The sequence below is a fragment of the Pipistrellus hanaki genome (assembly GCF_964339955.1).
Source record: "Pipistrellus hanaki genome assembly, chromosome: 13".
Lineage (NCBI taxonomy): Eukaryota > Metazoa > Chordata > Mammalia > Chiroptera > Vespertilionidae > Pipistrellus > Pipistrellus hanaki.
The window spans coordinates 58,942,534-58,970,374 of NC_140515.1; the positions used below are offsets into that span (position 1 = coordinate 58,942,534).

The window sequence follows — 27,841 nt, forward strand, 5'->3', positions numbered from 1 at the left end:
CGCCTCCCTGGGGCGGGACCCCCGGTGAGGGGCGGGGCCGTTGGAAGGGGCGTGGTCTGGAGGGTAAGGGGCGGGGCCGGGCGAAGAGCAGGGCACCCGAGGGGCGTCCCGGGCGGGACCGGAGGAACCGGGGCGGCTTGTTGGGGCGCTCAGGCTGGGCAGAGGCGGGCGTAGGGTCCCAGGAGAGGGGCGCGTGTGGGAGCCACGCAGAGGGGTCGCCGGCGGGCGGGGCCTGGGGGGACAAGGCCCCAGGGAGACGGGGCGGCCGGGGGTGGACCAGGCTGTGGGGGAGAAGCCAGGCAGGGCGGGGGGCCGGGGAGGGGCGGCCATCGGACGGGCGCGGCCTGGAGAGGGGTGCAGCGCCTGCCCCCAGGAGCCCCGCCGCCCTGGGCTCTGTGGGCCCCTCCGGGCACCATGTGGGCGCACCTTCCGGGACAGCGCCGGCCTGACCTGGGCGGGGCTCGCGGGGCGCTGGGGTGCGGGGCAAAGGGCGGGCGGCTGAGCCCTGGGGTGTCGCCCGGGTTATCAGCCACCAGGCCCACCCCGAGAGCTATCTGCCCCGTCAGCCCTCAGCCACCTCCCCGCCCCCAGGCGCCTGCCTCCCGCCTCCGTCCGAGCTCGGGGTGCAGAGGACCTGGAGGCCCAGCGCCACCAGAGCCCCCGCTTCCCCATCAGCCACAGGAGCTCCTCGGGAAGAAGGCCTGGCCCGGGGCCGCTGCGCTGGGAGCACACCACCCAGGCGGGGAGGCGGGCGGGAGGGAAAGAGCCGCCAGCCCCGAGGTGGGGGTTGGCCTGGGTGTTCCTCTCCGCGGTGTTGGTACCGGGAAAGCGGGACACGGGCCGCCTTCGGGCTGTGCAGTGGACCGGCTAGAAGCGCCAGCGCAGCTCGCGGGGGGCTGGGCACTGGGTGGCCCCCAAGGACCGGGGTGAACTGCAGAAATGAGTGGGAGGAGCTGACCTTCCAACTTCCGTGTGAAATGAAGAGCCCCAGCTGGTTTGCTCCGCGAATAGAGCATCAGCTTGCGGACTGGAAGGTCCTGGGTTCTATTCCAGTTGGGGGCACAGGCCTGGGTTACGGGCTCAATCCCCAGTAGGAGGCGTGTGGGAGGCAGCCAATCAGTGATTCTTTCTCATCATGGATGTTTGTCTCTCTCTCCCCATTCCTCTCTGACATCAATAAATATATATTTTAAAAGAATAAGATAAAATGAAAAATAACAGAAAAATACAAGACGGACATGCATTAAGGTTCTAACTTGGGGACAGGGAGAAGGCCAGAGGCAAGGCTGAGCCTGTCTATCGATCTGTGTCTTTAAGGTTACCTAGCAACGTTGGGCTCCTTTAACAAGGGTAGCGGTCCTTCAGGGCAGGACTGAGGTCACGCAGCCCCGGCGCTTGGGGTTTGGAGCAGACACAGCCAGGCAGGCGGGCGTAGGACCTGTTGGCGGCACCAGGGGGCAGCACCCGCTCGCCGTCTCCCTGGGACCAGAGCCCAGACAGCAGTTTGGACACCACGGAGGAGGTGCCAAGGACCTCCAGGGCCAAGCTTGGGCCTTCCCCGGGCGCCTCTGGGGGCCGTGGCTTGGACAGCCACGTGGCTGTGGCCTTGGCCTTGGCCCTGGCCTGCCTGGCACCTGCGCACTCTGCCCACAGCTGCCCCCGGGTGGGGATTCGCTCCTCCAGCTAAGCCTTCCCGCGCCAGAAACCATCCCAAGACAGGGTGCAGGTTGTGGATATCAAGTCCTTTTATTCTGATGCCACAGAGTTACCTCGTCACAGCACAGGGGAGGGACACGGAGGAGCACGAGTTCTCACAGGGCACGGAGGACGCACTTCACAAGGTCAAGTGGAGGACTCGGTCATTGCACTTACAACTGTAAACTTGTTGGTGTGACTTTGTACAGCACTCCCCCCCAGATAGAGAAGGAGAGAAAGAAGGGGGGGAATGAAGGGAGGGAGGAGGGAGGAAGGAGGAGGGAGGGAAAGCAAAACAAGACCGGGCAGCCAGCAGGGAGGCTGGGTGGCCCCAGCCCAGGCAGCACCCCCGCAGGGCCGATTGGGTCGGAGGCTGGAGCGGACACACACCCACTCACACGGGTCACATGCACGCACGGTCACCGCTGCACGGCTCTCAGGGCCACCCATGCACGGGGCAGGCTGGGAGCCAGGGAGAGGGTGACGTCTCTGAGGAGGTTCACTGACCAGGCCTGTCACTCTGACCTGTGGGTCCACGGTGACACCTATTTACAAAGTGAGGGAGGGGACGCAGGGTGGCGGGCCAGGCTGCCATGCAGGGACCTGAGGACCTGCCTGGGGACCCCCTCCCCCCACGGGCTCAGGGGACAGGCCCTGGAGCCACTGCTGCCCTCAGCAGGGCCCTGAGACCTCGCTCTCCCAGGATGAGCAGATGGGGTGGGTGTCGCTGTGAAGTGAATGCCCTTCTTCTGACGCTGGGCGTCGGGTGTGCAGAGGCCTGGGGCGTCCCAGGGACCCTTCCTGTTGGAGATGTGCTCGGTGCTCCCCACTGCCCCGTGCTCCCCACTGCCTACGGCCCGAGGGCTGGTCCCTTAGCATCCACACGAGGCCGCACGCCTGTGCCCAGAGGCCTGCTCCAGCCGCCTTCACGGGAGTGAAGGCACAGGTGTGTCCTGTGGGTACGCTGGGGCGGGGAGGCGCAGATGTCAGACCTTTCTAACTCGGGGCTTGGCCAGAAGGAAGTCTGCTGGAGTTAGCCGCCTGCAGCCCCCTCCTGCTCCTGCCCACCCCTGGCTTTGGTGGCGGAGAGCCAGGCCCGGGCCCAGAGGTGGTGGAGGGGCCCCTCAGCCCTTGCTCAGGTCGCCCCCCGGAGCCCGGGCCTGGTCTCAGAGGAGGCAAGTGCTCGTGGGGTGTGTGAGGCCCGAAGTCCTGGAGGACCAGGGTCCCGGGCCCAATGCAGAGGCTGACACCTCCTGTCCCCCCGAGCGGCCAGGATCCCCCTGACGGGCCGTGCGGACCGATGGGAAGCATGGAGATGTGGACCCTGAGAAATGCATGTGCAGGTGGAGCGCGGGAGGAGCAGGGCAGCGAGGCCCGGGCCAGGAGGAGGCTGGCAGGGGTGCAGGTGCTGGCAGAGGCAGAGAGGCCGAGGTTTGCTGTGAGAAGCCTCCCAGACACTGGCCGAAGCCGCTGCCGAAAAGCACACCTGCTCTGTCCGAGATGACCTTTCCTGCTGCCCGCTCTCCTGACACCCTTCACCCTGGCCCACCGCCTGGCTCAGCCCTCTGTGCCTCTGCCACAGGGAGGGACCCGGAGCGGACAGCCTGGTCAGAGAGCCCGCAGGGCGCATGGGCCTGGCGCTGCCTGCCCGCAGCCTGGCGGCTCAGGCGGCACCAGCAGGTCCGGCTACTCGTGCAGAGGCAGCGGGCGCTCCCAAAGGAGAGGCTGAGGCGGAAAGGACTCCGAGGAGAGGGCCAAGCATTGGGAATGGATGAGATCGTGCAGAGGCCGGGGTGTGTGGGCTCACTGGGGGGGGCGGCCCAGCCAGGGTCAGACATGCCACAGACAGAGCACAGGCGGGAGCAGCTGGGGAGGGTCTGATCTGAGCGTGTGTATCCAGTTCCTCAATTGCATGTTTGCAATGAGCTCCTTAGACATAGCATGGGATTTATTAAATATTAACGGTTGTCTTTGAGGGCTTCTATTTCATTGCATAGAACGTTAGAGATGAGACTGGTGCTGTGCCCAAGAGACAGAAAGTCCCCAAGGGCAGGGCCTGGGGGGGGCGGACGGAGCCACACTCCCCAGTCCAGGGGGGCCGCTGGGCCCGCCCGGCCAGAGCCCGGCCTCTGCTGGAGCCGCCCGGCGATGGCTTAAGAAGGACTGGATTGCACAGTAAACGGGCGGCGGCTCGAGGCCTCGCCCTGGCTTGTGCTCTGGGCGGCCTGCTGCCCGCTATTGCTTCGGAGTCGGCATCCCCCGAGTGGCAGGGGCTGAGCAGCGAGGGACCAACGTCCGTCACGGGTGGAGGGAGGAGGTCGGGGGCGAGCGAAGGAGAGGCGAGGGAGAGGAGAAACCAAAGATGTTCATGAGGTATACACGTAACCAACTGAAATGTTAAGGCTGCTCTTGAAATCAAAAGAAACCCCAGGCGTGGGGAGGAGCCCGCGGTGAGACATGGCGGTGCCCGAGCGATGGCTGGGAATGGCTTTGAGATGGCGGCCAGCGGGCACTGCCACCGCGGCTGCGGGGCCTCGGCCAGCGCCCATGCTGCGTCCGGTGCTATGGCCTCTGGTTCCAGCAGGGACAGTGTGAGGTCCTAGTGTCTGTGCAGTCCTCCCACCCGACAGCCCAGATGTCTGCGCCGAGGTCACCCAGAGGGTGTGTCCCCAGAGGGTGTGTCCCCAGAGGGCTGGGGGGCGGGGGGCCCGGGCGGCTGCGTGCGGAGGAGGGCCGGCGCCCTCAGGCCCAGGCCGGGAGAATGTGGGCCGCGGGGAGGCAGGTCCGTGGAGGGACGGGTGCCCAACTCTGTGTATAACGCATGGGAGCCAGCGGCCGTGCGGGTCTGCAAAGAGGCTCCTCCGCCCTGCAGGCGGCGCTGGGGAGCAGGGGCTCCACAAAGGGGTCCGACAGGTGGTCCCACTGGTCCAGCGGAGGCGGCCGCTGTAGCCAACATCCTGCCTCACGGAGGCCGCCCGCCATGTCCATCCGGCGAGTCTGGGAGCCAAGGTGCCCCAGATTGTAGATGCTTGGAGGCGGGAAGGACGGAGGAGGGTGGCAGAGAAGAGGGAGGATGGAGGGAGGAGGGAGGAGGAAGAAGGGAGGCGAGGAGGAGGGAGGGAGGCGGGAGGAAGCAAAGAGGATTTTGTCAGGAACGGCGGACAGATGCTTCCCACCCTCTCTCCACTCGGCTGGCTGTCACAGCCACGGCCTCCTCCCCTCAGGCTCCCGCCCGAGGCTGGGGCGGTGCGGGCAGCTCTGGTGGGAGGGAAGGACGGAGAAGCAGGCAGGTGGGCGAGGGGCGCTCCTTTGACCTGGGGGTGTTTGAACGGCCTCTCCAGCCCGTGAGACGGAGAAAGGGAGGACGTGGCTGGTGGGTGCGCTCCTGCTCGCCCACCGTGAGCCGCGGCTGTGCAGGCGGAGACCGTGACTGCGCAGGGAGCGCGGCTCCGGCCCACCACGCTGTGGCAGGACGCAGACCCAAGCCCCGCCGGGGCCTGTCCTTCCCAGGGACGGCGCTGCAGCCGGAAACCCACTGGGCACTGCCAGGAGCCCGGCACGTGCTGCCCTTGGCGCGGCTCCCGCCGTCCACCTGCTGCAGCCGCTGCGGGGAGACGGCGAGCCGAGGGCGGGAGCCGAGTGCCGGGCGCAGGCAGGCGGCACGGGTGCTGCTCTGTGGCTACCGGGAGGAGGGTGCCGTCCGGCTTCTCTCTGGCTGCCCGCCCGCTGGCTGCGCCTGCCCTGTCGCGCCCGGCTCAGCCTGCTGGCTGCCTGTCCGCCCCCCTGTGGCCTCCGGCACCGGAGCTGGGCCTCCCCTGCACCCGCCCGCCTCCTCTCGGTGTTCCCCGCTCCTGACGGGGCTCAGAGAGGTCGCCGCCTCCAGAAACTGCCCTTGGGCCTAACTTCACCGTCTAACCTTCCGTCCTGTCCCACTCAGGGACTGAAGCTTCTGAGGGCGGGGACCGCTGTCCGCGGTGTCCCCGGCATGGAGCAGAGAACCATTTATGGAATAACCGAGTGGAGGCGAAAGGCTGACCCTCCCCTCCCGCATCCCCCCAGCCCCCCTCCAGGGCAGGCAGCCCTCTCCTGGCCTGCCGCCCAGCCTGCACACAGGAGCAGCAGCGGCCTGGGAGAGGCGGAGGAGGTGGAGGGCGGCCCATGGCTGTGGGCGGGGCTGGCAGCGCAGAGCCGCACGCAGCCCAGGCCCTCCTCACCGTCCGGATGCCATCCCTCCCCTCACCGCCGGCAGCGCCAGGCCAGAGGAGGTCCGGGGAGGCCCGCCGCCCGCCGCCCGCCTTGGCCTTCCTCTCTCCGGGCTGAGCCGGGCTGGGACCGAGCCCACCCGCCCGGTGACCTCCTCTGCGGTGACGGTGACGGTGACGGTGACGGTGTATGACCTGGAGCTCGGTGTCTCCGTCGCCGGCCTGAGCCGCCCCCGCCGCCCGCCCGCCGCCCGGCGCCCACACTCACTGTTATACGCAGAGTCAGAGCTGCGCCCGGCTCGGCCTCACAGGTTCCCCACAACAACGACACCGCCTCCCTCAGCACGTCCAGAGCCTGCGGGGCGCGGAGGTTGGGAGGAGCGCACCCAGCCCCCGCCCCACCCCACTCCTCCCTCGCTGGGAGAGCCCGGGCAGGGTGCTGAAGACAGGGTGACCGGCCTGGACATAGGGTCCCTCTTTTCCGTCCTCCCCAGGACCCCAGCAACCCCTCTGGGCGGGAGCAGGTGCAGCACGCATACTCACCCTTCGGGGCAGGGTCACCAGAATGAGGAGAATTTTTTGCCGAAAGCGGAGACCGCTGTGAGGCGGGAAGGAGAGGCATCAGGACCCTGACCCAGGCTCGCTCCCGGGCGGGGTCAGAGGGCACAGGGAAGCCAGCGCAGCCCGAGAGCCCGGCAGCCCCCCGCCCCAGCTCTGTCCGGCAGGCCTGGGGCAGTGCCCGCCCCCCCCCCCGCCCCTGGCGTGGGCAGCGCTCACCTTCTGTCAGTTTGCCCGCCTGCTCCGCGGCGCCCCCGGGCAGGATCTTGGAGAACACGCTGTCCCCCTCGGCGCCTGGCTGGCCAGCAGGAGCCCCCGGGGTGCCTCCGGGCCTGGCTCCAGCTTTTGTGCCTGGGGGGGGGGGACCACCGTCACACCCAAGCTCCCCCCGGTTCCTGGAGCTGAGGGAGAGGCATGAGGTGTGGACACAGATGCCCAGGGATGGAGGGCAGAGCAGTGGCAAGAGGAAGGACAGGGAGGAAGGGTGTGAGAGAGCGGGAAAAGGACGCTGAGGAAGGAAGGAAAAAGAAGGGAAAGGCCGAGGACAGAGGAGGAGGAGGAGGGAGGAGGGAGAGGAGGAAGTCAGGTCCCGCTCTGGGCTCCATCCCTCCCTGACCCTGCTGGGCGTGCCTAGGCCCCAGGGCTCCAGTGTGGACCCCGCTCATCCTCACAGGCCGTCCTCTGCCGGAGGCCACGGCCCGGCCCTTCTCAGGAGCAGGGGGCCTGCGGGGCCGGGAGCCCGGGCACGGGGTGAGAGTCAGCCGGGCTCTGCCTCAGGCCGAGGGCACCCGCGGGCAGCTCACCTGCAGGTCCGGGGGCTGGCGGGGGCTGAGCCTGCGGGGGCCTCGCTTGCTGGGCCGCTTTGGCCGGCGCTTTAGAGCCGCTGGTCTGCTCTGTCCGCGGCTGCAACACAGAACCCAAGCTCAAACGCCGCCGGCGGCTGCCTGCGCCCAGCAGGCGCCAGGGGATGGCCAGGCCGCCGCCGCCCTGGGGGCTGTGCCCGGGGGCCTCCCTCTTACCGCTCCTGCTGGCTGGGAGCCTGCCGGGGCCCCGGGGCCGGGCTGAGGCCTCCCTGCTGGCTGGCTGGCGGCAGGGCCGGGACCGCGGGCGGCTGGCTGGCCCGGCTGCTGCTGCTGCTGCTGCTGCTGCTGCTGCGGCCGCGCCTGCGGGGGTTGCTGCTGGGGCTGCGGCCCGGGCCCCTGCGGCTGCGGCTGGGGCTGCGGCGCACGCGCTGCGGAGGGTGTCTGTCTGGAGGCGGGCGGCTGAGACGGCTGAGGCCCCGGAGGTGCCTGCCGACCCTGCGGCTGCGGCTGGGGCTCCGGCTTTGGCTGGGGGGGCTGCCGGGAGCCCTTCTTGCTGTCGGGGGCGTGGTGGTAGGCCGAGGGCGCCCGGGGCTGCTGCGCGTACTCGGCGGCGCTGGGGTACCCGGGCTGGCCCTTCTTCTGCGGGGCCGGGGCCGGGCCGGGCGGAGGGGCGGGCCGGGCCTCGTGGTGGCCCAGGTCCCGCGCGTGGGGCTTGGCAGCGCGCCGGCCGGGCTCCTCGCCGGCGTGGCGGCCCGAGTGGCGACCGTGGTCTCCGTGGTGCCGGTGCTCCTTAGCCGCGGTGTGGCGGCCAGGGCCCTCGTCGTGCGGCCACGGGCCCTCCTCGGAGGGCTCGTCGTACTCGTGGTAGCTGTGCCTGGCGGGGCCGCGCTTCTGGGAGGAGGCGGCCGCGTGGCCCCCGTGGTGCCGGAAGCGGTCCGAGCGGGCGTCCCGGGGCTTGTCGAACCAGTCCGTCTCCTCCTGGCCCAGGTGGTACGCTGCGAGACCACGGACAGCGTCACCGGCGGGCACCACGGCCACCCGCTCTAGACTGCCCCCGCCCACGGCCAGGCCGGGACCCGCGGGACAGCTCGGGGCCCAGGACCCGTGGGTGGGGGCCCGGTGCTGGGCCCACAGCGATCGCCCACGGCCTTACCTTCGCTGTCGGAGACCACGCAGTGGGAGTCGTCCAGGAGGTAGCCCTCCTCGCGCTTGTACGCGTGGGCCCGGGGGCCGCCCCGGGCGTGCTCCTGGACGTCCGGCATGGAGTGGCTGGAGCAGAACGGCGGGCAGGTGTCCCCGGGAGGGAGGGCGTCCCCCGCGGGGCGGGGCCGGCCCAGGGGGCTGACGGGGCTCTCCTCCTCGGAGGCCTGGCTCCGCATGGGGGGCCGGGCGCGGCCGTGGGCCATGCTCAGGGAGGAGGGCTTGGGGCCGGCCCTCTGGAGCCGCTCCGCGGCCTCCCGCTCCCGCTCGTAGCCCTTGCCCCGGCCGCCGAAGTCGTGGCCGGACAGCTTCTCGCCGCTGTAGGCAGCGGGGCCCCGGGCCCGGCTCCCGCCGTACACCCGCTCCTCCTCCTCCAGGGCGTCCCGGCTGGGCGCCCCGTAGCGCCTCTGCTGCTCGTACACGTTCTTCCGGAGCCCGCAGGTGATCTCGTCCTGGAACCGCCTGCTGCGCGAGGCCAGGCCGCCGCCCGCGGGGGCCGGGTAGGAGGCCAGGTCGGACTCCACGTCCCGGGCCTCTTCGATGGGCGAGAACTTGGAGACCTTCTGCTCCATGCCCTGCTTGCGGTGCTTGCTGCGCTTCGAGGGGAGGGCGGCCGGGGCCAGGCTCTTGGCGGGGTGCTTGGGCGCGGCGGGGCCCGGCCCGTACTTGTCGGCGCGGGCCCCCTGGCGGTAGTCGCCGTCGCCGTAGTAGTGGGTGCCGGCGGCCCGGCCGTCGCTCTCCACGCCCCGGTGGTGGCCGCTCTTCCCGCGGGGGTCGTAAGAGTCTTCCTCGGACTCCTCCTCGCCCCGGGCGTAGCAGCAGGGCAGGGGGGCCCCCTCCAGGGCCCCGGGCTCCCCCGGCTCCTTCCCTGGACGCCCACCGCCGCTCGGGCCCTGGGGCTCCAGCCGCTGGCTGTCTGGGGCCGTGGGGGCGCTGTCCTTGGTCAGCTCACTGATGTCGTCGATCAGCACGTAGTTCCGAGGGACGCTCTGCTCCAGGCTGGCGTAGTGTGAGTCGGAGGGGTAGGTGGGGGCGGGGCCTGCAATGATCCTGTCGCTGCCCCGGGGCAGCTCGGAGGCCTTGCTCTGCTCGTAGCTGCTGCTCATCGCGGGGCTGGGGCTGCTGTAGCTGGCTTCCGCCGGCGCCGACGCCATGGCCGCGGCGGGGCTGGCCACCACCTCGTAGTTGGTGGGCAGCTTCTGCTCCAGGTCGGCTAGCGATGTCTGGCGTGGCTTCGGAGGGGGGGCCCGGCTGTCGGCCGGGACCGGGAAGAGGGTGCTCTGTGTGGTTGGCATGGGGGTTTGGGCTGCATAATGGCCCGTGGGCCGGAAAGCCTGCTGGCTTTGCAAACCGGGCTCGGCAGGGTAACCGGTGCCGGGAGGAAAGGCAGGCGCTGGGTAGGTGCCGGGGCCGGGGTAGGCAGGTGCCTGGTGGGCTGAGAGTCCGTTGGGAGCCGGCCCGGCGCTGCCTGCGGAGTACTGCGGGGCCGGAGGGGGCGGCCGCGGCTGCGGGAAGGCGGCGGGGCCGGCGGGGGCGGCGGGCACAGCGGCGGGGCCGGGGAAGTCTGCGTACTGGCCCTGGAGCCGCAGCTGGTGGAGCTCGCTGTCCGACAGGTAGTCCCGGTGCTCGCCGAGGCCGCGCAGGGGCGCGTAGTCCCGGCCGCCCCGGTCTTTGGCCAGAGACTCCTTGCGCTGCGTGATGCCCAGCTCCAGGTACTTGAGCTTGGCGTCGATCTCCTTCTCCTCCTCGTCCAGCTCCGCCTGCTTCTTGCGCAGCTTGGTGGCCTCGTGCTCCACCAGCCGCAGGTCCCGGTCCAGCTCCCGGAGCAGGCTGGCCTTGGCCGGGGCGGCCGGCAGCCCCCGCTGCAGCAGGCTGGCCGCGTACAGCGGCGGGGGGGCCTGGCCCGCCAGGGGCAGGTGGGCCTCCTCGGGAGGGGGGCTGGGCAGTGTCCGCTTCACCTTGCGGCCCAGGCCGTTGGGTGGCAGCGCCGACACCTGAGACAGAGGGAAGGCGGCAGCACTGAGACCCAGGTGGGTGGCTCGGCGGGCACAGGGTGGAAGGGGGCGGGGCTGGGTTCCATATGCGGGTGCCAATTCAGCGGGCATCCTAAGGCCTGCCCCCCGCCCCGGCTGGGGTCCCTGCCTGGGCTCTGGGCTCTCCCGCTCTGGCCTGCTCCAAACATCGGAGCGTGTGGCTCTGAGAAGCCCTGCCGATGCCCCATGGGCGCCCCCTGTGCCTCCCCCCGAGTGCACCGCGGAGAGGAGGGTGCGGGTCGGCCTGGGCATGGCCCTCTCAGCTGTGGGGACGGGCCGTGAGGAGGGACATGGGTACAGGGAGTGGGTCCGGGGGGAGGTGCCCCAGAGGGGGAAGGAGCACAGGCTGACCTGTGTCAGTGCTGCTGCCCTGGGGCCTTGGCTGCCTCCTGCCCCTCCTCTCTAAGTGACACCAAGTCGGCTGCCTGCCGCCCTCCTCCCAGCTGCCCCCGGGGCTGTGCTGGCAGCCTCCCCCCAGCTCCCTCCACAGCCCTGACTGGGCCCCCGCTCGGGGCTGCCATGGGGGACGAGGGTGTGCGGGCCTGACGCTGCCCCCAGGCCCTCCTCGTGGCTGGAGGGCTTGCCCTGGGCCCTCCTTTGGTCTCTGGCTCACAGCCTTCCCAGAGGCCCAGGCGTGGACCACCCAAGGCCCCAAATGCAATGGGGCTGCCTCCGGGCCCCTCACACTTCAGCTTGGGAAGGAGCTGCATGAGATCCCGCTCATTCTCACTGTACGGGAGCGACAGTGTCCCCAGAACCTCAGAGCCGAGGGCTTTCCTGGCTGTGCCGGCTGCTGCGCCAGCTGCACCGGGAGTGCGCACGGGGCGTGGCCCCGTGGCCAGCCCATGGCTTCCCTGACGGCCTCCCTGCCAGCCCAGCTCCTGACCTCCTCACCCCTCTGGCCTGCACACCCAGGCTCTCCACACCACGCTCACCATCTCCACAGCCCCCGGCCCTGCCCCGGCCACCGCAGTCTCCACCGGCAGCGCGTCTGCCGCGCTCCGCCAGGAGGCTACTGCCCGCCAGGCCTGTCTCCTCTAAAACCTCCCAGACTCGAGGGCCTGCGAGAGACGCCCTCCTCAGTCTGCACTCGGTCTTGGCCTCTCACCCCCGCCCCCACAGCCGCGCATGCAGCCACCTCTCCTAGTGCCCTGGCCACTGGAGCCACCCCCGGGCAGTGTGCTCCGGGAGCCCTGGGGACAGGAGTGGGGACAGGAGTGGTGGGGACAGGAGTGGGGACAGGCGTGCTGAGCCTGCAGCCGCTGGGTGGCCCTCGATGTCACACGAGCTTGGGCTTCCTGTGGGGCCGTGGAGGCCAGGGCGGAGGAGGGACGGTCACCGTCTGACCGGCTTCTCAGGAAGCACCCACGTGGACGTCTGGAGGGGAAAGGGCCCGGCGGGAGGGCTGGAGGCCTGAAGGGGGAATGGCCCGGAGGAGGGGTGCTGAGGAGGGAATTCCTAGTGGTGTCTGCATGGATGGCGCAGGGCCAGGGGTGGGTCTGCCTAGGACGTCCGGGCCAAGCGGCAGGCTCCAGACGAGCCTCCGGAAAGTTCTGTTCTCCACTCCCTCCAGAGCCGATTCCCCCCTCCCCCCCCAGGAGCCTTCTCTGGGCCCCAGGCTAGGCAGAGACCCCGGCCCCACCCTGGCCCAGCCCCTGTGCCCATACCTGGCTCCCCAGCCCCCCCTGGTGCTGGTAGAGGGAGAACCTCCCTTTGGCGGACTCCTCGGCGGTGGGGCTGAGGGGCTTGGGGTCGGACAGAGACCGCTGCAGGGTCTTCATGGGGCGCGGCAGCGTCTGCTGGCGGAGCGCGCCGTCCGCCGCGAAGTGCTTCTGGGGACTCACGTGCGCCTTGCTCAGCCTCTCGCTGGGAGCGAAGGACGCGTCCAGGAGCCGGTGTGGGGACAGGGGCGAGACCGGCGAGTAGAGGACCTGCGGGGACTTGGGAGGCTGGCGGCTCACGAGCTGTGACAGGGACTCCAGGGGCAGGTGGGCCTGGTAGCCGATCTCCAGGGGGTCCGGCTTCTTTTTCTCGAATCTTCCCAGGGGCCCTGGCGCGACGATCTGGATGCCGGGCAGGTAGGGGCTGATGGCGGCGGGCCCCACGAGCTGCGGCCCGGCCCCGCCCTGGGCCTGCCCGTCCGGCTCCGTCTGGCAGGCCAGGCTCTCCCCGCGCCCCGTCTTCTCCGGCGCCGAGATGTGCCTGACGATCTCCACCTTGGGGTCGGTGGCCGCCGTGATGTGGATGGCGGGGGAGACCCGGGGCGGCTGGTCGGGCTCCGTCTGCACGGAGCAGTCGCTGATGGTCTGGATGCCCACGCTGCTCGTGGCCCTGGCGGGGGCGGCCGCGGAGGACGGGGCCCCGGCGTCGTGCTTGCCGTCCGAGCCGGAGTCCGAGTGGCGGGGCAGGCGGGGCCGGCGGCGCCGCACGGGCTGCTCCCACTCGGCGTTGTCCTCCTCGTCCGTCTGCACGCTGCAGTCCGCGCTCCGCCGGGTGCGGCGCCGCCGGCTCAGGAAGTAGCGGCCCTCCCCGTCCTCGTCGTCCGTCTGCACGCTGCTGTCCGCGATCCTGCGCACGGGGCCGGGCTCGGGCCCCGGCTCCGCCTCGTAGGCGTCCCGCAGCCGCGGCATCGAGTGCCGCTTCCGGAGGCCGCCGCGGCCGGCCTCCCACGGCTCCTCGGTCTGCAGCGACATGTCCGAGGCGGAGCTGGGCAGGCCGCGGTGCGGCACGGGCTCCCGGGGCTGCGCCGGCCCCTCGGGCCCGGCCACGGCGATGAACGCCGCGTGGGTCAGGGGCGGCCAGTACTGGCCGTTCTGAGCCAGCTCGGCGGCCGCCGGGGGAGGCCCTCGGCCGGGCCCGTCACAGACCACGGGGAAGGGGGCCTTTTGCCTCTGCTTTTGCTCCTCCAGCTGCTGCTGCAGCTGCTGCTGCAGCTGCTGGATCTGCTCCAGCTGCAGGCGCTGCTGTGCCAGCTGCTCCCGCTGCAGGGCGAGCTGGGCCTGGCGCTCCTCCCGCTGCTGCTGCAGCACGTGGTGCTTGATGGTGTGCAGCTCCTGCAGCTCCCGCTGCACCAGCAGCTGCTCCTCCTCCCGGTGCCGCTGCAGCTCCACGCGCTCCCGCTCCAGCTCCTCCTGCAGCCGCAGCTGCCGCAGCTTCTCCAGCTCCACACGCTCCCGCTCCAGCTGCAGCATCTGCTCCTGCTGCTTCCGCTGCCTCTCCTCCTGCGACACTTCCTCTCCTCCGGACCGGCCGGGGCCCGCACTGCCGCCCGCAGGAGCCACCTCTGCCGCGGGCTTCTGGCCGGCCAGCGGGGCCGGGGCCGCGGCCGCCTCCTTGGCAGCAGCCGGCGTGGCTGTGGACAGAGGCTCTTGCCGGGCGGCCCCTCCCGGTGGCTCTGGCCTCGCTGGGCCCCCGGCCCCGGGCGCCTTGGCGGCAGGTTTCCCCAGGTAGACGGGGCCCTCGGCAGGCGGCACGCTGGACGCGGCGGGGAACCTGCTTGGTGCGGGATATCGGTACAGAGGCACCCGGGGGGCGGTCGCAGGCACGCGTGTGAGGCTGCTGAGCGGCACAGCCGTGACCGCGCCCGATGTGTAGGGCCGGTACAGGCCGCCACGCACCAGGGGCCGCAGCGCCGAGCCGGGCTGGGTGGTGATGGGCAGTGTGGCTGCGATCGGGGTGTTGATAGTCGAGTAGATCATGCCGTCGGCGGCACGCACTGTGGCCGTGGACGGCAGCAGCTGTCGGACGGCCGCGGCCTGGGCCGCAGGCCTGTACTGGGGCAGGACCCCAGGGTTCGGGTGGGCCTCCGGGAAGGTGGGGTTCCCGAAGGGGCCGGGTCTGAGCCCCGGCTGGGGCTGGGGCTGGTACTGCATGAGGTCAGGGCCGCCGCCGCTGCTGCCACGCCGCCCCCCGTACTGGTCCATGGAGTCGAGGGCCGCGCACATGCGGCTGATCTCGCGGGCCGTGGTGGCGCTGTACTGGGCCAGGCTGGCCTCCTGGAAGCCCGCGCCGTCCCCCCGGGCGCCGTACCGGTGGTCTGAGTAGATGTTGGACACGGAGCTGAAGCGCCGCATGGGCAGCGGGTGGGGCAGGGCGTCCGCGGGCTGGCGCAGGTCCGTGAACGAGCCGTACTGCAGACCCTGCCCCAGGTAGCGCCCGTCGGCGAAGCCCAGGCTGTAGGACTGCCTCAGCGAGCTGAGGTCCACAGCCGCGTCTCGCCCCGGGCCCTGGAAGAGCTGCCCCATCCTGTGGGCGTGGTAGTTGAAGCTGGCCTCGGCCAGGTTGGTGTCGGACATGGAGGAGTACAGCCTGCCAGGGAGGCCCAGCGGGTAGGGCCTCTGCTCCTCGGGAGGCTCGGGCTCGCGCGGGCTGTAGAAGGGGCCGCCGCCCTGGGCCCGGGGGGCGGCGTCGGCCCCGCTCTTCTCGGGGGCGCTGGGGGCGGGCTGGAAGGCGCCCGAGCAGCTGCTGCCGAAGGGGAACTTGTAGACGACGTCGCAGCACGCCAGCTGGCTCTCGGGCCGCACCCCCGTGAGGTCCATGGCGCCCGCCGGCTCCTCGGGGAGCAGCGTGGTCACGGTGCCGGCCGCGCCCTCGGCCATCTGCACCAGCACGGTGTGCGGCTTCCTGGCGCCCAGCTCTGGCGCGGGGCCTGGCTTGAGGCCAGCGCTCTGCGCAGTGCCCACCTGAGTGATGAGAACGTCTCTCCTGGCCAGAGGCGCCACCTGGTTGGGCAGGTTGTACCTGGCAAACTTGGCCTCCCGGGGCCTTCCCCGGGGCCCGCCTCGGTACGGGGCCGTCTGGACGGCCTGCTCCACCTGCCGGACCTGGGCCAGGCACACGGGGCTGCCTGCCCCCTGGCCGAAGTCCAGGCGGCTCTGGAAGGGGTCTCCGTAGACCACGGGCTGCTTCTGCTGCGCCAGGAGCACGGAGGAGGCCACGGTGATGCTCACGGTGGTGGCCGCGCCGAGGAAGGCCTGCGTCTGCTCCTGGGCGTTGAGGTTGATCACCAGGGGCTGCACCGCCGTGGACTGCCGCCCCGGGCCCGGCTCCAGCGCCAGGCCGTACTTCCTCGCTTCCGCGGCGAGAGAGGTCAGGTCCATGCCCTGGTCGGTGAGGATGATGGGCGTGGGCTTGACGGCCGTGCGGAGGTCCACCACGGCACTGCCCGCGGGCCTGGGGCCGGGCTCCACCCGGGACGTCCCCGGGACGGAGGAGATGCGGCACAGGGAGATGTTCTCGGCGGGGAGGGCGCCCCAGCCGTACAGCGCCAGCGGCCCGTCCGCCCCGGCACTGGCCGCCCGCGGGAAGCCCGGCGGCCCCGGGGGCTCTGAGGGCAGCGGGGACGCGCCGTGGGGCGTGGGCTGCGTGCCGGTGGGCGAGCACACCGGGGAGGTGGAGGCGCTGGCGTGCACCATCCTGGGCTGGCTGGCGGCCGCGGAGGCCAGAGTGATGACCATGAAGGGGGCCTCCCGCGGGGGCTGCTGCCACGCCGGGCGGGGCGCGCCGGGCCCGTGGGGCGTCTGGGTGCCCTGCGCCACCATGGGGGAGGGGGCGGGGGCGCCAGGGCTCCGGGGCATGTCCGAGGCAGGGGTCAGGCTTGGCGTCTGTGTGGAGAACTCGGCGGTGGCCCTGGGGCCCGGCTTGCCGGGGGAGAAGGTGGGGCTCTCTGAGGGAGAGGACGGGGAGAGCGGCGGGCTGGAGCCCGAGTAATAGGCGTACCCCTGGGCGGGCGGGGCGGGGCCGCCCTTGCCGTCACTCACACGCGGGGCCTTCTCTCTGGCGGCGGTAGGCCCGCTGGGCGCCGGGGGCATTTCCTCCGTCTGGGACCCGTAGTTGGCGGTGGCCGGGCCCTGCCCGTAGCTGTGGGCGGTGGCAGACGGCGAGGGGCTGCGCTCGGAGCCCGCAGGCGGGCCCTGGGGGAAGGAGGTGCCGGCCTCCTTGGAGGCAGCGCTGGGGGAGGCGGGAGCGCCGTGCAGCTTGCGGGGGTCCTGGGGCTCCTTTGCGAAGTGCTGGGTGACTCGGACGTCAGGAATGACGCGGCCGCCGCTGCCGTCGGAGGAGGGGGCGGCGGAGAAGGGCACGGGGGCGGCGAGCTGGGTGGGGCTGGTGCCCGGGGTGAGCGGGCCGCCGTTCTGCTTCATGGGGTCCACGTACGCACTCTCCGCATTCAGAAACTGCTTCTCCTTCTTCTTATCCTCGGCGAAGGCCAGGTCCCGGGCGGAGGCGTGCCGCACGCGGGCGGTGCCCGGGGCCGTCGGCGGGGCCTCCTCGTACACGGCCGCGCCCAGGCCGGCGGGCGCGCCCCCCGCGGGCAGCGGGGCCGCCCGGCCGTAGTCACGGGCCGGGGCTTCCTGGAACTCGAAGGAGCCCTGGGCCCGGGGGCCCGCGGGCTGAGCGGGGCCGCCCTGGGGCCCCCGGCCGCCCGCCGCCTGGCCCTGCTGCCGCTGCTGCAGCAGCTCGGCCTTCCGCATCATCTCCTCGTAGGCCTCCTCGGCGCTCTTGAGGGGCCGGCCGGCGCTGGGCGTGCCGGAGCCGGCCGCGGGCGGCTCGGTGGGCGAGTAGAGGGACATGAAGGTGGGCAGGCTGTACTCGCTGCCCGACTTGTAGAGCCGGGCGGGGCCGCCGTCCAGGGCCTCGGCCTCGGAGTCCAGGGAGGGCGAGGGCGAGTACTCGGAGCAGGACGAGCGGTGCAGCTCCTCCATCTCGGCCGCCTGCCGCAGCTCCTCGGTGGGGGAGGCGTCCTCGATGGGCGACAGGTTGCTGGGCGGCGTCTTGGAGCGCTCGCGCCGGCGCTGGGCCCGCAGCTCCTCCTTGTCGCGCCGCGTCTTGCGGGCGGTGCTGCGGATGCGCTGCTGCTCCACCTCCCGCATCTTCTCCTGCTCCCGCAGCAGCTCCTCCTCCTCCCGCAGCTCCTCCTCCTCCGACGAGTCCTCGATGGTGGGCAGCAGCGGCCCGTGGGGGCGGTGCCGGGCCTTGCGCTGCTGCTTGGCCTCCTCCAGGCGCTGCCTGCGGCTGGGGCTGCTGTCGCTGTCCTCCTCCAGGGACGACAGGGAGGTGGGCGAGGTGCCTGAGGTGTAGCTGGGCGTGGAGGCGGGCAGCGTGGACGAGTGCTCCCCGCGGGAGCGGTCCTCGGGCGAGCCCGTCAGGCTCTCCATCTCCAGCTCGGGCTCGCGGTCCAGGCCGGGGTCGGCGCCCGGGCCCAGGTCCAGCTCGTGGCCGTAGCTGCCCGTGCTGTTGAGCTCAATGGTCTTGAAGCGGCGGAGCCCGCCCTGCAGGGCCCCCGTGCCGTCGGCGGCCTCGGCGGGGCCCCCCTCGGAGAGCGAGAGCAGCTCCTCGTAGCCCGTGGTGGCCTGGTGGGGCGGGCGCCGCGGGGGCAGCGCCGCTGCCTCGGGGCCGGGCTCGGGCCGGGGCCGGGGGCCGCCCTTGGGGGTGCCATGCCTGGCCAGGCCGCGCCTGGGGGTGGCCGCGTCCTCCTCCTCCAGGTTGTCCTCCTCGGCGCTCATCTCCAGGATCTGCCGCCGCATGAACTCCTCGTCGGTGGCGGCCGGCCGGGCGGGGGGCTGGGCGGGCAGCGGGGACAGGCCGCCCTCGCTGCTGTCCTCCACGTAGTCGTGCCGCAGCTGGCTGCCGAAGTCGTCCGAGGACTCGGCCGTGTCCTGCTGCTCCCGCTGGCGCCCCCACTCCAGAGAGTCCTCCTCTTCCTCCAGGATGTCCTCCAGCTCCTCGTCCGAGTCGAAGGCCTCGGGCATGATGGACAGGGAGTGGGGCCGCCGCTTCTGCTCCTCGGCGCTGCCGCGGGGCGCCTTGCTCCGCTCGCCGCCGGCGGCCGGGCCCTGGGCCTGCAGGGAGGGCTGCAGGCTGCCCGCCTTGTGGAGCTGGGAGGGGCTGGGCGGGCGGGGCCCGGTCACCCCTGCGCTGTCCAGCTGCTCCCCCTCCTGCTGCACCACCCCGGTGATCTCACTCTGGGAGCTGGAGACGCCGTCGGAAGAGTAGCCGGTGTCGCTGAGGCTCTGTGGGCTCCGGGACAGGTCCTGGGCGTAAGGCTTGCCCGCCAGCTCCTGCAGCGGGGAGAGGCGAAGGCTGACTCCCTGCAGACAGCTCCTTGGAGCCCCGCCCTCCGTCAATCCCCCGCCCAGCGCCCAGCGCAGGTCCCTCCTCCTCCCAGGTCACATCTCTGGCCTTGAATAGCTCCCGGGCTCCCAGGCGAGCCCCACGCAGCCCAGGTTCTCCAAGAGGAACCTCGCTGCTTCTACTGGTGGCCAAGCAGCCAGCAGGCGCCAGGCACAGGCTAGCGCTAGCCCTCGGGCTGCAGCCCCCACGGCCTCAGAGGCCGCCCTGCTCCCGCTGCGGCCCAGGGGCCCAGCCCCAGGGCGCCCAGCCCGTCCACCTGAGTCAGGGTCCCGCCGAGTGAGTGGCACTGACCTCTGCCTCCCCGCCCTTGGGGGCTTCGGGAACAGCCGTGACGGCAGGGGCGGCGGGCTCGGTCCTCCGCGCCCCGGCCTTTGCCTTCGGAGTGCCGGGGGGCGGCGCAGCCTCTGGAGGCGGCTTCGGCACAGGCTCCGCTTTAGCCGGGACCCCTGTCTTCTTCTCCTGGGCGCTGCTCGGGGTCCTGCTGGGCTCGGAGGCCCGGAGGGACTTTGCTTGGGGGCCGGCCTTGGCAGGCAGGGGGCCGGCCTTGGTGGGCAGGGGGCCTGAGGGCTGGCCCGGGCCCGGGGGCCCTTTCTGCTTCGGAGGGGCTGTTCCGGCGGCTGCGCGGTGAGGGGCCCCGGCGGGGGGCTGCGGCGAGGCGGCTGGGAGGCGGGGGGCTGGCTCCCCCAGGCTGCCCTCCAGCAGTCGCTTCGTTTGGCAGTTGAGACAGAGCCACTCGGATTTCTGTGGGGAGAGGAGGGAAGGTGTGAGGCCATGGAGACGCGGAGGCACTCAGAGCATTCCCTCGGCCGCTGGGACCGGAGGAGGCCTTCTGGAGCTCGGCAGGAAGCTCGAGGAGAGCAGACTGACCGGGGCGCTGTCCCCACTCCCCATTCTCAGACGCACTCGTAGCCCGCCCGCATGGCTCAGGGGCTGAGCGTCTCACATGAACCAGGAGGTCACAGCTCGATTCCCGGTCGGGGCAATGCCCGGGCTGCGGGCTCGCTCCCCTGTGGGGACGTGCGGGAGGCAGCTAATCCCTGATTCTCTCATCATCATGTTCTGTCTGCCCCTCCCTTCCTCTCCGAAATCAGTAACTTTTAGAAAGCACATGTTCAGAGTTAAAATGAAACCAAAAGCAGGTCCCTTCATCTCCCCTCAGAGAGCTCCCCCCCCAAACAGGGACTGGGGGTGGGGGGGAGGCTACGGCACAGGGTCTGGCCAAGAGGGGAACCTGGGCCCAGGGAGCAGACAGCCCCTGCTGGCCGGTGTGGAGCCCCATGGTGGAGAGCCTCAGCAGGCCAGCAAGGGCGTCAGACAGGGCACCCCTGGGTGCATGGTCCCCCGCCTCCCTCCCACCCCCTTTCCCAGCCAGGGCTGTGCTGGGGTGCAGGCTCCTGGGCAGGGCCGGCGCTGTGGGGGTGCCCTCCTTGGAGTCGGGGTGCTGAGCAGGCTCCTCTGCTCACACCTCCATAGAAAACGCCACGCCAGGGACTCTGCCTGCCCTCAGCCACACGGCATCTCTGCCTGGGGTCCCGGCGGCGCGAGGCCCTGTGTGCACAGAGGGTGAGGCCTGCACACGGGCTTGGGGTGCATCTCCCTGAGACGGCAGCTCTTCCCTGCCCAGAGGCCCCACAGGGCCAGCTAAGGAGGGACCCCGAGGGCACAGCCCGAGGCATCACGGCCACTGCAGGGCACAGGGCCATCCAGGGCACACGGTCACTGCAGGGCACAGGGCCATCCAGGGTACATGGTCATCCAGGGCACACGGTCACTGCAGGGCACAGGGCCATCCAGGGCACACGGTCACTGCAGGGCACAGGGCCATCCAGGGCACATGGCCATCCAGGGCACATGGTCACTGCAGGGCACAGGGCCATCCAGGGCACAGGGCCATCCAGGGCACATGGTCACTGCAGGGCACACGGCCATCCAGGAAACACGGGGCTACATCAGGGCACATGGGGCTACATCAGGGCACATGGTCACTGCAGGGCACACGGCCATCCAGGGCAGAGGGCCATCCAGGGTAGGCTTCTCCAGGGAGGTCACCTCCCTGCTCACCTTGGTGGCACAGCTCACCTCTGACCCTACCTCTGGCCTGCAGATCCCGCCCTGAAGCCACAGTGAAGCATGGGCACCGTGGGAGGTGGCCCGGGGAGAGGAGGCAGTGGGCGAAGTGCCAGGGGCTCAGAGCAGCCCTGTGCCTGCTCACAGGCCTCCGCAGAGCCGGGAGCCAGGGCACTGCTCCGGCCTGGTCCTCCGTGCTCACCCATGGAGCCCCTCTCCGCTCTGCTACACAGGCAGCGAGGGAGGGAGGGAGGGCGCTGGCAGGAGGCAGCATGTGAGCTGGAGGCTAAAAATAAACGCCGACCTGCGGCTGAAGGCGCTTCTCCAGCCCCCGGAGTAGGGGCAAGGGTCGGGGCAGGGGCTGGGAGGGGTGCAGCCAGGGGAGACATGGCCGGCCAGTCTCTGGGCACTGAGGACCGTGAGAGGCAGGCGGGCAGAATCCCTGTGCCCGGGGGCTAGGGCTCAGCTGCTCTCATCTCCCCCCTCCACTGCCCGCCCCGCCCCTGCTCCTCCATCCCCTGTCCATTCACTTGTCATTCTCCCCCAGTCTCCCTCCCCAGCCCCGGCCCCGGCCCCAGCCTCAGAAGCTGCTGCCTGCTGGACCCTGCCTGTCCCCTTCGGCAAGTAGGCTGGGCCATCTGGGACCTGGGAAGGGACACTGGGCGTGCTCGTGACCACTTCTGCCTCGCTCCCTCAGCCAGCTCTTTCCGGGCAGGAAGGCGGAAACCGAGGGCCAGCGGCCTACGGTGAGGTGGGTGTGCGCTCCGTCCAGGAGGGCGGGGCCGGGCGCTCGGGAAGGGGAGCGGGCTGTCCCAGGCCCGGAGGACGCCCTCGGCAGGTGGACCGCTGCCTTCGGGCCACCGGCTGCCGTGTCCGAGGGCCCGGCTGGCGGCACGGGCAGCGGCTTCCTCCCAGCACGAGGCCATCAGCGAGTGACCCGCAGGCGCAGTCTCCTCCGAGGCGCTGGCGGGCCAGTCTGGTGACAGTGACACCAGCCCCACCGACCCCTGTGGCTGCCTGGCTCACCCCCCCAGGCACTGCCAGGGCAGAGGATGAGCGCCCAGCAGAAAGGATGCCGGGGGTAAGGCCAGGCTCGGGCGCGGCTGTTCTCCCGTGTGACTGCTGCCCTCCCTGCCCCAGGCGAGCACAGCTCCTCTCCTGGCTCAGCCCCCGCCGGAGTCGGCCCTGACATCTGCCACGCGGGCCTGGGGGCCGGGCTGTGACCCCGTGCTCCGGGACCAGAGCTTCCCCCCGTGGCGTCCCCCGTGAGGCTCGGCCCTGGCACCGCACAGGGGGGCTCAGCAGACAGCCGCGGAGGGGGCCCTCTTGTAGACACTCCGCTGCGGTCTTGAACCGCCTGGCTCAGGTGACAGCTTGGGCCTCGCTCGCAGGAGCACGAGGGTGGATTCTCACCTGGTTCCCACGGAAACCCGAGGGAGCACTCCCGCCCCTCCCCAGATCGCTGCCCGGCCCCAGGTGGAGCCCAAGCAGGTCTACGAGGCCTGAGGGCAGAGGCAGCAGGTCCCGGGTCCGCCCCCTCACTGCACTGATAGCGCGACCCTCCCAAGCCTCGCCGCGCCGGGGCCACGCAGGGCACGGGCACACCGCAGGCCTCGCCGTGGCTGCAGACGTGCCTCCAGGCAGGCTGTGCGGGGCCTGCTGAGGAGTCAGGAGCCTCTGACAGGAACAGGCCAAGGTCACGGGGACGCACCAAACGGCTCCTAATGCCGAGTGGCCATTGGCTGAGTTGAGATCAGAGAGCCCCCCGTCTGGCTGGGGCCTCAGCGGAGAAAGCAGCTGTCAGGGAGGGAGAGGGGACACAGCAGGCACCAGCCCCTGGCAGGCCCACGGCAGGCAGAGCCAGCAGAGCTGCAGGAAGGTGGTGGTCATTGTCTGGGGGAGAGGGGGGCTGGGCCAGGTGTGGCCATGCAGACGGAGCGGAGAGGCTGGCCTAGGAGAGTGGGAGGAAGAGCCGGCGAGGTGTAGCCCAGAGCGGACCCGGGGAGAGAAGGCCGCTGAGGGACCCCAGCCGCCGGCCTGCATCTCTATGGTGGATGGTGGCATGGTTCCCGGTCCCTGTAGGGAGGACCCCGGGAGCGGGCGTGGCTGCCCACCCACACCGCCCGGAGCAGCACGGTCCTCTGGGGGAGCGCGTTAGCAGGCAGAGCCGCGAGGAGGAGGAGGAGGAGGAGGAAGAGGAGGAAGAGGAGAAGGAGGAGGAGGAGGAGGAGGAGACGACGCTGGGCCACCTCTGGCTGCCACGTGTGCAGGAGGCAGGGAGACCGGCGCGGGTGGGAGGAGCCAGGACCAGGATGCTGAGCAGCGTGGCCGCCAGGCCCACGGAGGCACGGGAGGTGCTGCTGGCAGAGGAGGCAGCATGGGAGCGGCCATGAGACCTGGGGATGTGGAGGGCGCAGGGCCATGCTGGCCACTGAGCGGCAGAAGCTCGGGTCCAGGAAGGCAAAGCCAAGCGGCGGGTGAGAGAGCAGGCGAGAGCCCGGACGCCCTGCGGAGCCCGCCTGTGCCCCACGGCCGCCTGGCGGAACCAGCACTGCCGAGGCCTGGCCCGGCTGCCGGAGGCGCTATGGGACCGGTTTTACTCAGGGGCAGAGCCGGCTCCGCTCCCTTCTGCGCACATCCTTCCTGCTTAGCGAGGAAATGCAGGCCAGGTCTGAGGGGCGGGAGGTAAGGGTCCTCGAGGCTGGGCCAGCTCAGCTCCATGGGGTTCACAGCCGCTCAGCGTTGGGGTGCCCCCCCACCTGGCAGTCTCTCTACGGGGGCCTCTCTGGCCCTGCGTGCCCCCGGCGCCCCCTCCCCGCACGGTCAGCAGACCGGGGTCCTCCAGGGAGCCCCGGGCCAAGGCCTGGGAAGGGGCAGTGTGGGCACTGGAGGACCACGGGGCATCCCACGAGGGACTCCTTCCTCATCACACTGGGCGGCCCCCGGGAGGCCTGGCCCAGGCGAGCCAGACGGTGCCTCACAGACCGTGGTGACATCCCCGCCCTCGGCCGGCAGGGCCGCACTCCGCACTCCCTGCCTGTCGCCTGCACGCTCGGCCCAGCAGGGGCCTGGGCTTGGCCCCCTGGCATAGACCCACAGAAGGGACACAGGCAGGTATGTCAGGGCAGCGAGCAGGCCCCGGTGGTCTGAGCAGGGAGCGTGGGTGCGGGGAGGCTCAGAGCAGGCTCCAGGCTGGCACGGCCCAGCTCCACCAGGGGCTCCGGCTCCCTCCCGCGGGCTCTGCCGCGCTCAGCACCTCCCCCTGGAACAGGGGCTGCGGAGAGAGAGCCCCCAGCCAGCCTCCAACCCTCCTGCGGCTCAGGAGAGCACTCTGAGCGCCCACGGGCAGGCCAGGGGCACAGGCCCCGGGGAGCAGGCCCGCCCAGGGGAGACAGGACCACAGGCTGAGGCTCTGACAGGCGAACATCAACACCCGACGCCAAGGGCCTGAGACAGGGATGGGCCCGGGGCTCGGCCTGCCCACGGCGAGAGCCTGCCTTCTCCTGGGCCCCACAGCCCTCCACCCTGTGGGGGCACAGACCCCGGCAGTGGGACCCCAGGCTCTTCCTCCCTGAGCAGAGGGGCTGGCATCGTTCACCGGGTCCTGCCATGAGGGCTGGCAGGGCAGGCAGTGGGGGCCTCCTGAGTGGGGCTGACTCTGGGACCAGCCTCGGGCACTGGCAGCCAGTCAGAGGCAGTGGGCACACTGCCCGCCCACGGTGCCCATCAGGACTCTGAGTGGAGGGACGGGCGGGGCAGGGACAGAAGAGAGACGCAGCCCTCGGGGCACCGCGGTGGAGGGCGCCCCGGGCTCAGCGCCGGCTCTCGGGGCTCCTGTGCCCCCCTCCCCGGTGCCCCCACGCCCCCGGCTCCTTACCTCCACCAGGTGGGGCGTCGGGTTGAAGCCACAGAGGTTGCACACCTGGAGCCTGCAGGCAGTGCAGGTGTTGTAGTTGGCGGGGCCCTGGCCGCCCACGTTGAGCTCGGCTTGGCACAGGGGGCAGGCGGGCCTGTCCTTGGGCGTGGCCTTTGGCTTGGCGGCAGCCTTGGGCGCCGCCTGCTGTTCTGCTCGGCCGTGCTTCGGGCTGGGCGTCCCCCCAGTTCTCGCCAGGGCTCCAGGCCCTGCTGTGGGGCCCGGCCTGGCCGCAGGCTCAGCTTTGGCTCCGGCTGCAGGCCCGGGCCCTGAGCCTGGGGGTCTCGGGCCAGCCTCCTTGCTGGCATCACTGAAGACGATCTTGGGTGGCCCCTTGCTGGCGGCAGGCTGGCCCTGGGCGTCGGCCTCAGGCTGCACGGACATGAGGGTACTGGCCTGGGTCAGCAGCGACGCGCCGAGACCGAAGAGCTTCCCGGTGAGGCCCTCCTGGGCCTGCTCGGCAGCACCAGGCCCGGGGGGCACCGCGGTGGCACTTCTGCCCGGGGCCTCTCCCGCAGGGGGCCGGGGCTCGGCTGTGGAAGGCTTGATGGGGTGAGGGGGCTGAGGAGACACCTTCCCCCCCTCGGGAGGGGCAGCTGCCAGGGCAGGTCCCGGCACTGTGGTGGCCTTGGCTGTGTCAGCCTGGCGGGGCCCAGGTTGGGGCCCCCCGGGGCCCCGGGGCCTCTCCTGCTCCGGCTTCCCCGGGGGCTGTTTGGCAGGGGAGTGGGCGGGGGACAGCGCAGGCGAGTGCAGCTGCTGCTGGCTCTTGGAGCGCGGCGCCGTGGTCATGTCCATCCCCAGCGCCCGCTGCATCTGGCAGTTCAGACAGAGCCACTCCTGCACCTGCGGAGGGAGCGGGTGTCAGCGAGGCCAGGCCGGGCACCGGGCAGCTCCCCGCACAGGCCGGGGCGCCCGCCCTGCTCGGGGGATCCCAGCTCCCAGGGCCAGGGCTGGGAGGGAAGAGGGCACCACCCTGTCTGCTGGGAGCTGCCAGGCATGGGGAGCAAAGCAGGAGGCACACACACCCCATCCCACCCACAACCAGCAGCCACTGCCCACAGGCCTCCCGCTCCACAGTCCCCAGATGCCCACTGGCTGTGGCTCAGCCCTGTGTGCACCCCACATCCCACCCCCCAGTCCACACCACTTCCTCCTGCCGAGGGCCTCGGCCTCCCCGGGTCCCCGTCCCCTCCCTCCCCCAGGCCGTGATCCAGCAGCAGCGGGAGCGAGGGGAAGTGGCTGGGCAGCGGTGCAGTGGGCACCCAGGGGACCGGCAGGAAGATTCGGAACAGAGCGGGGAGAGGGTGGCCGCACACACAGGCCCGAGGGGAGGAGCAGACCAGCGAGGAGACCGTGGTGTCGAGAAAACTCCAGAGCAAAGCGGCGCTCAGAGTGTGGGGTGGGCTGGCCCGCTCCTCCGGGAGACGGCTGGCCAAAAGAAGGGATGGCTGTGCCTCCAGAACAAACAAGACACGTGCTGCTATTCACGCGACAGACATGTAGTTTCTACCTGTCACCAACCCCGCCCTCAGTCAGGTGGGCATGTGACTCGCGTTGACCAATCAGTGGCCTAGATGGTGGTGCAGGGATGGGCACGTAACCTTGGCACCAGGGCCAGTGGGGCCCAGCCCTGTCACGAGGTAAAGGAACAATAAGAGGGTCTTTTTCTTTGCACCCCTCGTCAGAGGATGCTGCCTGTAAGGTCAGGAGCCGCCCTGCCAGCAGGGGGCCGCGGGGAGCCACGGACAGCCCAAAGTGAGCCGAGACCGAGGCGCCGGTAGGGGCTCCACTCGACCTCTGCACTCGCTGTGCCTAGTCTGCCCTTGGACCTCCAGCTCCACGAGCCAGTAACACTCTTTCCTCCAAAACCCCACGGAGAAGCCTGAGCACATACTCATGGGTCACCCCATGCTTCCCTGGGGCAGCCCCCCATGCACTCCCTGGCCCTCCCCAGCCCACCCCTCCTTTCCTGCCCCACCCCCCAGCTGCCTCACCCAGACACGCTGGGTCCTTCCCGCCGAGTGTGCTCTGAGCTTGCTTTGCACTCCCCGCCCTCTGCCCATCGGAACCCTCTCTGGGCGCTCGGTCTGACACCCCCTTTGCTTTCTCCACGTGGGGCGGGGCTTCCTGGGAAGAGGGGTCTGAGTGGTGAGGCTCCTCATTGGGGTCTGCAGGGGGCTGAACAGGGGTGGCATGTGCTAAGGCTCCCGCACTCACCCCAGAGCCTTCCCTCCCCGGCCGTCAGCCAGGCTGTCAGCAGGGGCCACCACCGCCCTAAACAGAAGCTCCCGGAGGCTGGCGGCCTGGGACTCACGCCTTCCTGCCCACCAGGTCCCGGCCCCGCAGGAGCCTGACCACACCTCCCCGTGCCCAGGCCAGGCAGACGCCCGCACCAGGGCCTCCCAGGGAGGACCCACAAACTCCCCTCTCTGCCTCCCCACAAATGGCCAGGAGCTTGCTGGCCTTGGCCTCCGTTCTGAGGAGCTGTCCCCTGGGCAGGCAGAGATCCCCTGCCCGCCTCAGCTGGTGTCCACGCCGAGACAGAACCCGCCTGCAGGTCTCTGTCCGTGGACCGGGCCTGGCACATGGCAAGAGATGGGCGGCTGCCAACCAGCCTGTCCTCAGAGCAGAGGCAGAGCTAGGGCGGTTCCGGGTCCACGCTGCCGCTCCCGCTGGCTGGGCTGAGCAGCATGCCGGCTTCCGCCCCACCCTGTTCTCCAGAACCAAGGGCTGCGGGCGGGGAGTTTGGAAGGAGCTGAGGGCACCCTCTGCGGGACCCAGCGGCCTGCCTGGGCCCAGGTGAGGCGGAGCAGATGGCAGCGGCCGCAGCACCGGGTCGGCAGCCAGTTCCCGGCTCCTGCCTCTGCTTCTCTCTCAGGCCCACTGCACCTCTCCCCCTTGGTCCCGCTTTGTCCATTTCCCTTTCGCTGACATTTTCACACTGCCAGGCGGACTGCCCGGCCCTGGGCGGAGGTGGCAGAAAGACCTCCCTCGGGCCTGCCCTGGGACCAGCTTCCGTTCCGGCTGGAGGTGGAGGTGGAGGGAGGAGCAGCCGGTGGCCTCTCCTCAGCCAGGTGGACCCGTGTCCTTCTCACTCCTGCCCGCTCCCTCCTGGCCGGCCGGGCGGCGGCAGTGTGGCCAGGAGGGAGCGGAACGGGGAGGCTGGAGGCTGCGAGAAGGCTGTGTCCCAGCACCGCCCCCGGCCATCTGGTGCCCAGCCCGGCGGCGGAAGGAGTGGGA

At 71.1% G+C, this 27,841-nt stretch overlaps 1 protein-coding gene across 1 annotated transcript in view; it reads right to left on the reverse strand.

Annotated features, from left to right (window-relative positions):
• Positions 1-1,721: 1,721 nt before the first annotated feature.
• The window catches only part of BSN (bassoon presynaptic cytomatrix protein), a 52,591-nt gene continuing 26,471 nt past the window's right edge, over positions 1,722-27,841 (reverse strand). Inside the window, exons 3-12 of the mRNA XM_084902657.1 lie at positions 24,566-25,444; positions 18,913-19,362; positions 12,159-18,548; positions 8,412-10,452; positions 7,475-8,253; positions 7,259-7,358; positions 6,675-6,806; positions 6,441-6,495; positions 6,166-6,252; positions 1,722-4,723 (exon numbers count right to left, since the gene is read on the reverse strand). Of these exons, the coding sequence (XP_084758783.1) occupies positions 6,455-6,495; positions 6,675-6,806; positions 7,259-7,358; positions 7,475-8,253; positions 8,412-10,452; positions 12,159-18,548; positions 18,913-19,362; positions 24,566-25,444 (10,812 nt within the window). The 3' untranslated portion in view covers positions 1,722-4,723; positions 6,166-6,252; positions 6,441-6,454. The remainder of the gene's footprint in view (positions 4,724-6,165; positions 6,253-6,440; positions 6,496-6,674; positions 6,807-7,258; positions 7,359-7,474; positions 8,254-8,411; positions 10,453-12,158; positions 18,549-18,912; positions 19,363-24,565; positions 25,445-27,841) is intronic.